General features: G+C 35.8%; 1 protein-coding gene across 11 annotated transcripts in view; it reads left to right on the top strand.

Moving 5' to 3' along the window:
* The window catches only part of sick (sickie), a 1,191,762-nt gene that overhangs the window by 615,868 nt on the left and 562,774 nt on the right, over positions 1-13,120 (top strand). The window contains exon 1 of one of the 11 annotated variants that reach the window (XM_067765309.1): positions 4,370-4,462. The exons of the other annotated variants lie outside the window; for them this stretch is intronic. Coding sequence (XP_067621410.1) covers positions 4,377-4,462 — 86 coding nt within the window. The 5' untranslated portion in view covers positions 4,370-4,376. Of the gene's footprint in view, positions 1-4,369; positions 4,463-13,120 lie in introns of those variants that run through there. 11 annotated transcript variants of the gene reach the window in all.

A 13,120-nucleotide genomic window follows, 5' to 3' on the forward strand; every position in this document is an offset into this window, starting at 1 on the left:
GGTTTTAGTAATAATTCCGATGTCGCTTCTGTACTGTTTCGGGATTGTTTACAATTCAACCTCATTTCAGGACTATTTTGGAAAGTTTTTCTAGACTGTTTCGAGACCTTTTCTGGGTTTACTTTCGTTAACCTTGGAAATATTCCTTCACCGTTGCGGGACTATGTGAAGTATCATTTGAAGAGCATTCCAAGACTGTTCGAAGACAATTTCGGGCTGTTTTGGGATATCTTGGGATGATTGGAACTTCTATTGGAACAATTTTTTAAATATATTTTGACCAATGTTGGCATCACTATGCTGTTAGTAAATGATCACAACAAAAAGAACAGCAAACAGTTACACTTATGTACATGTACACACTAAAGCAAACAGCCACACTTATGTACAAGGCAACGAAGAATATTCCACATACATAACCAGCAGCTGAAAGTGGAGAGATATCTCACATAAACACATGTAGTCATCAGCTAAGAGCAGAAATTGTTACTCACACATACACACGCATATAGCTAAGTAACCAAGTATACGATACAACTGTTCCATGTTCATGAAAAGTCTAGACCTTAGGAGAAATATGCGAACGAGGCAACAGAGAGTATAAAAGCAGCGCAAGCTGGGGAATAACTGATCAGTTTGATTTAGTACGCTATTAGTTGTGAAGTATAATGGTGAAGTACTATTCCCAAAGTAGTCTAAATAAAGACCATTTTGCAATACAAAATATTAGAGTTATTTATTCAACAGTTCAGCGATTCGCACGTTAGCAGAAGGTGTATAATTATCAGGAATTTGCCAAAAATCATTACAATATTTATTTTTTTGTTGTTGTGATCATCTTTTGGCAACAACTCGGGCCTATTTTAAGATGCTTTAAGAAGAATTTCTGAAGAAAATAATTCTGATGTCGTAACAAGAGAATTTTGGGATTGTTTGGTAACTGTTTCAGAAACTTTGGTGATCATTTCGGTATTGTTTTCGCAATTGCTTCCGAACTGTTACCAAATCTTTTAAGGACTAATTCTATAAACTCACTGGCAATTTTATAATTAAATAAAACGTTTTTGTATCAAGTTCACATGTTCAGATATCGGGAGATCCACGGCTGTGTGTAATGGCATAAAGGAATCGATGTATATAAGGACTGCCTTATATAAAAACTAGCAGCACCAAATAGATTTTTATGAGGTCATTGCCGTCTGTGAAAATGAGCGAAATCAAAGGATAACCAGGCCCGTTTTTTCGATATCTAAAATTTCCAAAAATGGAAGAAATGCAATAATTCATTAACAAAGACGGATAAAGTGATGAAACTTGATATGTAGGTTGAATTGATAGCGAAAAACTAGAATTTATTAATATACTGGAAAATGGGCGTGGAAACGCCTACATTTGGAAGAGAAAAATGTGCAGCACGCTTTGCAAGCCGTCAAAGATATCATGTTAAAATCTGGCATAAACGTGGTCCTTGCTGGTTTTGTGCATTTTGCGTACGTCTGAGAGACGTGTTCAAGTTTAAGGACCCTAAAGATATAAAAAAACTTACATTTTTTTTTTTTTTAATCATTTATTTGATATATATTCACTTGTTTTAAATGCTTTTTAAAGAAAAATATTGTTTTTTTAATAAATTAAAAATTAAGTTTGACTTGTCTTGGACTTGTCCTTGCAAAAATCAGTAGTTTTCCAAGGACCTCAGTTCATAGCAAAAAAATTTAAATTAAATAAATTTTTTTGTACTTCAATTTAATGAATTAACTGTTTAAAACTAAAAAATATTAATTGATATTAGAGAAAAATTGTAAGTTTACAAACGGCGATGGTTACTACAGGCTTGCACTGATATGAATGTTGGAGACTCGAGTTCAACGCTCAGCTCCCGAAAAGCTAGCTGATGAAGAAGTGAAATTCAGAAACATGTCCTAGTAACCATCGCCGTTTGTAAACTTACAATTTTTCTCTAATATCAATTACAAAAACCATTGTATAAAGCAATATGAGCAAAGCTCGCTAATTAAATACATATGATCATATTGATATAATAGTAACAGCGGAAGTATTAAAAACAAATACTGTAAATATCCGAACAAATGTTACTAAGCTTTCAAAAGCACGCCTAAAAATCATATCCACACCATTAGGAATAAACTACATACAGAGTGTATGTGCCTACATGGTGATCAAAAGGAATATAAACAAAAAAGGCAACTCTTAGAGACCAATTGTACAGCGAACAACGGAACATTCATATGGCGTAGCAGCTAAAAAGGCTTGCACTGATATGAATGTTGGAGACTCGAGTTCAACGCTCAGCTCCCGAAAAGCTAGCTGATGAAGAAGTGAAATTCAGAAACATGTCCTAGTAACCATCGCCGTTTGTAAACTTACAATTTTTCTCTAATATCAATTACAAAAACCATTGTATAAAGCAATATGAGCAAAGCTCGCTAATTAAATACATATGATCATATTGATATAATAGTAACAGCGGAAGTATTAAAAACAAATACTGTAAATATCCGAACAAATGTTACTAAGCTTTCAAAAGCACGCCTAAAAATCATATCCACACCATTAGGAATAAACTACATACAGAGTGTATGTGCCTACATGGTGATCAAAAGGAATATAAACAAAAAAGGCAACTCTTAGAGACCAATTGTACAGCGAACAACGGAACATTCATATGGCGTAGCAGCTAAAAAGGCTTGCACTGATATGAATGTTGGAGACTCGAGTTCAACGCTCAGCTCCCGAAAAGCTAGCTGATGAAGAAGTGAAATTCAGAAACATGTCCTAGTAACCATCGCCGTTTGTAAACTTACAATTTTTCTCTAATATCAATTACAAAAACCATTGTATAAAGCAATATGAGCAAAGCTCGCTAATTAAATACATATAAAAAATATTAGCTAAAATTACCATTTTAGGCAAAAATTACATATAAAATTTGTAGTCACGTAAAAGATAACGATACGTCTCTTAGACGTATTTTTAAAAAAACAATAGTATATATTTCAGCAAACAAAAAAGTTACTACTGAAAAACACCCCCCACTGACAAGCTGGTAATTGTAGCTGAGAAAACTGAGAATGAGAATGTTCTCTCTTTACGATTGTGGGAGACTGAGAGCAAAATTAAAACGACGTGCGTCTCACAGTCGTACGTTATCTCACTAGGGTTAAAAAAATTCGATATCGAAAAATGGGAAAAATGCGATAATTCAATAACAAAGACGGATAAAGTGATTTAAAGTGATATGTGGGTTGACTAAAGAACAAAAATAGAAATTTAATAAAATTTTTACGGCGGCAAGACCACAGATAGGGCGCGCTCGCAATAATGGTGGGGAGAAAAGAAGGGAAAAAACACAAACGAATTCATTATAATAGGATACACAATAATGTTTATTAAAGTGAAAGTAAATGCAAATTCAGAGTTAATCTAATTAATCACAATTCAAGATTTCAGATTGCGTAAGTGTATAGAATGAACTTTATAATTTTGAGTAAAAAAGACTTACCTTCGGTGGCTTGGCTGCTGGCGGTTTATTAAACGTTCGCAAAAGAAGTGAAAGAAGTAAACAGACTTTAGTTCGCGACCACCGCCGAATCCTAGGCTTAACTATTATTCGGCGGGGTAAACGGTTATCGGTATAAGCCGATATGAATAAATGAAAAAGAAAAGTAAAGCGATACGAGGGTGCACCGCCATATTTAGGCTTGTGACCTAAACACAAATTTTGTAAAATGGGCGTGTCACTGTCCACATTTATTAGTTACATACTCGCAATTTATCCTCGACCAAAAACTTAACATCTCTTTCATACCGTAAGCCATTCAAAGTACATATTAAACTAAAAAATGTGTGTTAAACTACAAACAATTAACTTTCACAAAATCAATTACTGGAAATTTTAAAAAGCTTTTATTGCCAATCAAATTAACGCTGAACCTTTGCTCCCTTAACTTTGTGCAAATCTAAATGCTTACCTCAAACATGTTGCATATCTTGGTAGATAGTAAATTTTTTTTTTTAAATTCTCTCAAAGCATCTCAGTAAAATTGCATTTAATTTTCACGAAATTGCTTTTGGGCTATAAAAAATAAGATTAGCTTGCACCATACACACACACAAACACACTCAGCTCTTAAACAAATTTTTACTTCAAAGTGCTTTTTTTCTTTCTTTCCAAATAACAGAAAACACAACAAACAAGGTGCATAAGCAAGAAAAACAAAATTTTAAACGCTTACAACCCATACCTACTTGCCCCGCTGCTGCATGCAAGACGCTCCACAACTGTCAACTCGCTTGGGTTATGAATATATCAATACAACTCTTACTAAACAAACAATGCCGATGAAAATATAAAAATGAATATTAAACGTGAAAAGTGTGCGGTAAAAAAATTGCACAAAAGAAATAAAACTAAAAAAGTGGCAAACGTCGTAGTTGTGTTGTAAGTAATTTATGATCGCCGCTTTGTAGTTGAAAAAAAAAAACAACAAAAAATGCACAACAACAACAGCATTTATACACACAAACGCTACTTAAGTAGGTTGGTTTAATGTCTTCTGCGTCCTCCTTCTTTTACATAGGAGACTGGGCGGCCAGAGTTTTTCTGCGCAGTCAGAAACAATAAAAACTCAATGGTTAAGTTATGCTAACGTGTTGAAGAAGCATATACGTCTGGAGGATTGGTCGTAGTGCTTACAGCGCAATATACGCTTGCCGAAGGTGTGCAACATCCATTTCTGTACATACAGCAGCGAACAGAAAAATAGCAGTGGCGATTTGTATAAAATTTCGTGAACTAAGTTCTTCTTCTTTCGATATCGGTACCTAGGTTAGGTTAGGTGGTAGCTGCCCTGACAAGGAAAGCTCACTTGGATAACACGAAGGCCCGTTGTGATACCACATACAACAAAAATAACGGTGACGTAGATCTAGCTACTTAGAGAAACGTTGGGTAGCAACGATAAAGTTCCGAATCATACCGATTTCAACCTTGGATAAATCCTCGAGAGATCCAAGTGAGTCGCGACCGAAGTACTTTCGCCTAGTTCTGGCAAAAGCTGGGCAATCAAGTATAAATTGATTTGGCGATTTCACCTCATAATCCTCGATACAGCTAAAGCGGGATGGAGTTTCCAGTATATTGAGACGTACCGCATGGATACGCATGGGACAGTGCCCTGTCAGAACCCCAATGACCATTTATAACTGAGCCTTAGTGAACCAAATTATTTCGGCAGACCTCCTGCCATCCACTTTTGGCCAGAAAGTTTTTGCTACCCTGCAAGAGGTGGTGTCCGCTCAACGTTTGCTGAGTTGATTCGAGATCAAGCTATGCAGGAGAAAACCACAGGTGGCAGCGGAATCCCGAAATACCTACAACCATCTTAATCGGGTTGTATCACTGCGTGCTAAGAGATCCGCTTGACAGTTACCCGGGATATCACTATGGCGCGGGACCCAGATAATCTTAATTATAAAATAGTTCGATGCAATCGTAAGCGAGGTCAGGTACTCTCAGACCAACCTCGATCGCACTGTAGTTGAACTCAAGGCCTTGATAGCCGCTTGGCTATCAGAGTAGATGTTGAATTCCCTAACCGTAGTAACACTGGATAGCATTTCATCCACCGCATCCTTAATCGCAGCAACTTCCGCTTGGAATATACTGCAGTGATCAGCCAACTTAAACTTGCTGCTTACATTTAGGTCTTGACAACCGATCAGCGCCGTCCATTGCACTGACACTAACATTTTTGAGGTGCTCGCCGTCTCCAGTGCTTTCCACCAGACCAGCACCTCATAGAGCAGAATCGGTTTGACCACCATCTCATAAATATTGGTACCTATTACTCTATGTTTTTAATCAAGTTGTGGGAATACTTTTTGGCGCGCTCAACAGAACTTGATTAGTGAAATTGGATTTTTATAGCGATGCTTTATTGAGTGCTGTTTCCTATTATATCTATACTATTTATGTTCGATATTTAAAGAAAAAATGTCTATTAATTTTGTAATTGCATCTATTATGCAAAGAGGTCTCAAAAAGGTTTTCGAAATTCCAAAGCTTGATAAAGCTTTTCGGAAACTTCGCACAGTAAATTGCAGTCTCACAAAGTACACTGTTTATGACTCTTGAAATTCGCATTGATTTTTGAAAACAATTTTTTTCCCAGGGTCGTTTCAGATTTTTTTCTCACCTTGGGTGGAGGAAAATTTGAAACACGGTATCGAAAAAATGGTATAAAATCAATGCAACTTTTAAAGAGATTTGTAACTTGTACTTTATTAGACTGAACTCGATTGGGATACAAACCTTCACACTCAAAACAGTTCAGAAAACTCCAAATTAAAAGTTCGAAATTTTCGGGGAAACTTTTCGATTTTTTCAGAAACGATTTTGAGACTGATTTGGCATAGTTTCAGTTACAAAATTAATGGAAACTTTTTCATAAAATATAGAAAATAAATAATATTGCTATAAAAGTGAACAGCTGAAAAATTGCTAATTAAGCACTGCTACAAAAATCCAATGTAAGTAATCAAGATCTGTTGAGCCCGCCAAAAAGTGCTCCCCACAATTTGGATAAAAATATAGTGTAAATATGTACCAAAATCGAAAATAAAAACAAAAAGAATTCAATTTACTAAATTTGAAAAAAAAATTGCACTGCTATTTTTCTATATGCTACTGTATGAATATGTATATATTGTGCAAATTATTATAAGTGATCGTTTCTTGAGTAGGTGTTGAATGGCTGATAATAAGCGTCATTATCGCGGCATTGGTATACGCGAAAATGTTGCATGTACTAACAGCAAAAGGGAGAAAGGCAAACATAGAGTGGGTAGAGCTAAAAGAAATCGACAAAGAATAGCTGACACTACGGTTGAAAAGTGCTAATGTTTATGTGTTGCATGTAAGTATTTTGTTATGCCAAATCGACTGTCAAAGGTGTAGGATTCTATTAGGGGAGAACAACAATGATATCGCTGATTATGGCAGAGGTGTGAACAATTACGCTTTAATTGAATGGTGTTCCGGAAGAACTTCATTTTTATTGAGAAACATTGTCGACATTTCATTCAACTGTAACGAAAAGAAGAGCTAATACCTTCAAGAAACTGATTTCCATTCTAGCAAGCAATCGAAAATTTTACTCCAATTCAGTGGCGGCCAAACCAATACAGTAATAACTTTTTATAATATTGTAACGAATTTACTGCAATTCCTCTTATTTGCAACCTTCTGCTAAGTTCGAATCACTAAACTGTTGAATAAATAACTCCAATATTTAATAATGCAAAATGGCCTTTATTCAAGTACTTTCAAAATAACACTTCTATTGCTCGACAGATAGCGTGCTTAATCGAAGCTAATTATCGCGCCTCTACTGTTGCTGCTTTTATACTGTGTGATTTCCTCGTTGCATCTTCTAGGCGCTTCCAGAATTTACTTAGTTTTTGGTATAAAATTATAACTACAGATACACGTGTGTAGCTCTCATATGCGCGTGTATTTGTGAGCGAAACTTCCACAATTACAATTGCATACTTTTGGGAGCATCTCAGATAAGATATCTGCATGTGTTTGTGCGTTGCTTCTCCGCTGCGTGTACGTACATATGTGTAGACATCATGATTGATTCGTTTATGTAGATACATAATGATTGAATTATTGATGTGCATACAGTCACTGCTTAGCATCGGCTTAGAGATCGCAGTACCCCTTAGTGTTGATAATATTCGTAACGATATGGTGTGTCGTTGTCGCTCTACCACAGTGTGCGAATGAAAGCTAAGCACTCCTGTAAGCCAGACAGGTCTTAGTCTGTCTTTTTCTGTAATAATGTAGCGAAGTCAAGGTAGGTAGACCTTTATACATATTGTCTTTCACAACCTTTTTCCTCTTATACCGATAAAGGCCCCCTGAAGGTTTTGGTCCCTGTATTTGATCCGGTACGTCCCAGAAATAATCACTATTCGAGTATTAATCCGACCATCTCGGGAACGATTTGATAAGACCACGTGGAAGCTTCTAGGGATTATGAAAATTTAGTCGCCTGTTACGAGTTTCATGCCTACCGCGGTTATATTTAAGCCCCCTTGCTCATTGGGGGCGTCAACCCTTCTAACGATAGGCGCGGTAATTTCTTCATTCACAAAATATTGCCTACCAAGATATCGGCTTTGTTTTTCTTCAAGTTACTAAGGGTATAACTGCTCACGTTGCTGATGTTGGTGGTCCAGAAGCATTTAACCTTGCTCAGATCAGCGCATATGTTGTTATCAGGAAGGAAAGGTAAATGAAAGGGCGACTAGGCATAGTCATCGATTTGTTGTCCCAGTATTATAAATTTGCTGTTGATAACAAAGGTTCGGGATGAATTGTCGAATTTTAATCGAAAATTTATCGATTTATTATAGATTATTTATCAATATTTTATCAAAAATGTATCGACTTTTCATGAAAAGCAATCGATTTGTTATTGAAAGTTATCGAAAAGTGGTAAATTTCTTAAAAAATTTGCTCTTAAAAGTTACAGATTTGCTATCGGAAAATAATAGATTCGTTATTGTCGTGTTACTAGTTTTTATCGGCGTGTAATCGATTTGTTATCGAAAATATCGATAAATCTTGAATATTAAGTCGATGTCCTGTCTGTTACGCGTACATAACAAGCCGATAAGAGTCAATAGGAAACCAATGACTCGGCTACAACAAGCCTATAGCAAACCGTTAACTCGACGATAATAACTCGCTATTCATAATACGCCAATAACTAATAAAGCTATAACTTGACGTTATCGGTTTTTACAGAGAAGAAGCCTACGAAGAAGCCAGAGAAGAATCCTTCTCAAATAGACCGAAGTTATTTAATGCTGGTAAAGTGAACTCGGTTGTCATTTAACTTCAACCCCTCGGCGAGCTCTAGTTCATTAAAAAACATTAGTTTTCAAGAGGAACGCCACCATGTTTACACATCGAACTTTACAAGTACTTTCTAGTCATGCCTTTTTTGTTTAGAAATATGTTTTATCAGTGTATTAGTAGGGTAAATGCAGTAAAAAATCACTGAACGTCGAACAGCGGCTCCCAGGATCGAATACTGGCTACATGCCAAAGAATATATCGTCGTTGCCATGGAAGACTAACACTATTAATTTGTTGCTCGGTAGACTAGCACATTTCATTATTTGCGTGGCAAACTAATGCGTTTTGCTACTCCGCGTGGAAAAATAACACATTTCAAGATAAATGAAAAGCAGTTGATTTACGACTCACGCAGTCACACTTCTCGCCACTACAGCACTGAATTTGCGCTCGTTCGCAGCAATGCTGTGCGTAGTGCTAAAAACTACAAAACTTTATTCTTAAATATTTTAGAAATATATGAACTAGTTTTTATTTGAAGTAGCTATCTTTGCAGAGCTAAATGTCAGAATTTTTTTAAGGAAAGTGGCAGCCTAATACAATCAGTGGTGTCCGAGATTACATCTAAAACATTTAAGGTTTTGATTTATAATATTGTAGCGAATTTTGGGAAATCATGGTTATTGTACACCTTCTGCCAACGTTCGAATCGCTAAGTTGTCGAATAAATCACTCCAATATTTAGTATTGCAAACTGGTCTTTATTAAGTTTACTTTGAGTGTAGTACTTCATAATTATACTTCACAACCAATAGCGTGTTTAAATCAAAACTGATTACTGATTACGCAGCTTGCGCCGCTTTTATACTCTCCGTTGCTTCACTCGCATATTTCCACTAAAGTCTAGACGTTTCGCCTTCTAAAACTTCTGTATCTCCTGCTTGGTAATTGAGATACATATATGCGTGTGTATGTATCAGTAACAATTTCGGCTGATGATTACATGTGTTTGTGAGTATCTCTTCGTTGCCTTGTATGTATGCGTGTAAATGATGATTTATGTGTTCGTGCACACCAGTATGGCTCGCTTTAATGTTTTTGTTGTTACGTGATTATTTATTTAGTATCAGCTTAGTGATGCTAATATTCGTCAGAATATATACCAAGAGCTCTTCCGTATATATGCATGTATATATATATATATATATATATATATATATATATATATATAGATGTAGGGGGAATGACTTGAAGTGTCTTCATCATGAACCCTCTTTTACATTCCGACTTTCTGAGCCTGAACAGTAGATAGAGTACATCGTGTAAAAGAAAACAAAAAAAAAATAATATTAAAAAAAGATAAACAACTCAAAATGAAAATGTAGACAGCAGCGTATTAATTTAAGGCAAAGAGCAAAAAAACTTTAAAAAAATAAGAAACACTTCTTCAAGACATTGCCTTCATCATTCAACATAAATCTTCGCAGTCAAAACGCCAAAACAAGCTGCTAAGTAAGCATTTAAGCAATTATAATATACTTTAGTACAACGAGTACGGATACAACCAAAAAAATGCTTTATTTCCAAGTTGAAAGCTTGAAAGGAACCATCAACGCTCACACTCCTTAGCAACACAAACAAATGTTATCAACATGTTGCCAGGATAATTTCTTTAGCTTTCACACAATTTGAATTGACTGTGATGGTGTTTTGTTGTTTTCTGTGCTATGCTAGAGAAGTTAAGCAGCAGAAAAGCTGGTTAGAAAAGTTGTAACTTAACAAAAGTAATTTAAAATTTTCTGCGGCAGACATAGACGCACTCACACTCACACACACACATACATACGCACACAAACATTTGCAAAGTGAAAATTAAAAGATCTTAGCTACCTTGTAGTGCGCAAAGTCAACATCTCCACTGCTTTGAACCAACTTTCTTATCGTTGTTGTTGGTTAATAGGGAAATCTAATATCATTTCGACAAACAGTTGCAATTTGCTGTTTGTTATCCATTTAAGCAAACGTGATTTAGTTGTTGTTTATTTGTAAGGAGCAACAGCTTGTCGGTGATTGTGCGTTTGTGTGAGTGTGTGGGTATTTAATAAGGCGAGACAGGAACTTAGTTTCTGAGTTCTTTTAGTCACAGACCTCTCATTGTCCTTTTTTGTCTGTTTGTAAAAAGTTTAAATTGAACGCAATTCACGCCGTTTTATTTGTTTGTTTTAATTTTCTTCCCTGCAGGATTTTGAAAGAGCTGTTTTAGTGTTTTACTACTTAAAGTGTGAGAAAATTCTTTTTTTTCAGAGGTTTATTATAGAGTAGTGGATAGGAGTGTTGAGTGGAAAGTGGATACATACTCGCTCTTTTAAATAGAGAAAGCCTTAAGGAAGCCAATAACATGTTTGAAAGCGAGCTGGCAAGATAATGCTCCAGTTAGTATTAAAATTATTAAAGACCCAGAGATATAGGATCATTAATGCGAAGAAGTGTTTGTTGCGAAGTAGTGCTACCGATTCAAATAGCGTGTTCTAGTTTTACACGTCGAGCGAAGCTTTTTACTTTCTTTATATTAGGTCGATTGAATGTTTGTCGACTTTTCATACAAATTTTGCAATCGATTTTTAAGTAACTTCTCATTGAGCTACAAACGTGAAACTTTACACATAGGTTAGAACACCGTGACAATACAACAAAAGGAAAGAATCCGTTAGGTGGCGCACGGATCGAAATAATTTGTTTGCCCGCTTTTCATACAAATCTTGCAATCGATTTTTAAGTAACTTCTCATTGAGCTACAAACGTGAAACTTTACACATAGGTTAGAACACCGTGACAATGCAACAAAAGGAAAAAAATCCGTTAGGTGGCGCACGGATCGACACATTTTTTTTTTGTCCGCTTTTCATACAAATCTTGCAATCGATTTTTAAGTAACTTCTCATTGAGCTACAAACGTGAAACTTTACACATAGGTTAGAACACCTTGACAATGCAACAAAAGGAAAAAATCCGTTAGGTGGCGCACGGATCGAAATAATTTGTTTGCCCGCTTTTCATACAAATCTTGCAATCGAGTTTTAAGTAACTTCTCATTGAGCTACAAACGTCAAATTTTACACATAGGTTAGAACACCGTGACAATGCAACAAAAGGAAAAAAATCCGTTAGGTGGCGCACGGATCGAAATAATTTGTTTGCCCGCTTTTCATACAAATCTTGCAATCGATTTTTAAGTAACTTCTCATTGAGCTACAAACGTGAAACTTTACACATAGGTTAGAACACCGTGACAATGCAACAAAAGGAAAAAATCCGTTAGGTGGCGCACGGATCGAAATAATTTTTTTGTCCGCTTTTCATACAAATCTTGCAATCGATTTTTAAGCAACTTCTCATTGAGCCACAAACGTGAAGCTTTACACATAGGTTAGAACACCGTGAGAATGCCAACAAAAGGGAAAAAAAATCCGTTAAGTGGCGCACGGATCGAAATAATTAGATAAGAATTAGAAAATTTTCAAACCAGCTTTTAAGTAACTTATCGATGAGCTAGATACTTGAAATTTCAAGCTTAATTCAAAGGTCGATGACAGCCGCTGACACGATACAAAAAGATTCGCTAGGGGGCGCAAGGGATGAGATATTTAGAAAAATCGTACGAAACGGAGGGAATTTTTGTATTGATTTTTATGTAAGTTCTCATTGAGCTACAACTGTAAAGCTTCACAGATAGGATAAGACGCCGAGAAAATTTAAGAAAAGGAGAAAAAAATTCCGGTACGTGGCGCACGGATCGAAATATTTAGATAAGAATTTTAAAATTTGGTGTTTTGAGATCGATTTTAAAGTAACTTATCATTGAGCTGCAAACATGAAACCTCAGAGACAGGTTAAGACACCGTGACAATGGAATAAAAGGAGAAAAAATTTCCGTTAGGTCGCACACGGATCGAAAAAATTAGATAATAATTTGGAAATTTGAAACCGGGTTTTAAGTCACTTCTCGATGAGCTAGAAGCTAAAAATTTAGAGCTTAATTCAAAGGTCGATGACAGCCGATGACACAATACAAAAAGTTTCGCTAGGGGGCGCACGGAAATTAGAAAAATCAAACGGAGCGGAGGGAATTTTGGGATTGATTTTTATGTAAGTTCTCATTGAGCTACAAGCGTAAAACTTAACAGATAGGTTAAGACACCGACAAAATATAAAAATATAATTGTGGAG

This window comes from Eurosta solidaginis, chromosome 2 (assembly GCF_040869045.1).
Source record: "Eurosta solidaginis isolate ZX-2024a chromosome 2, ASM4086904v1, whole genome shotgun sequence".
In the NCBI taxonomy this organism is placed as follows: domain Eukaryota; kingdom Metazoa; phylum Arthropoda; class Insecta; order Diptera; family Tephritidae; genus Eurosta; species Eurosta solidaginis.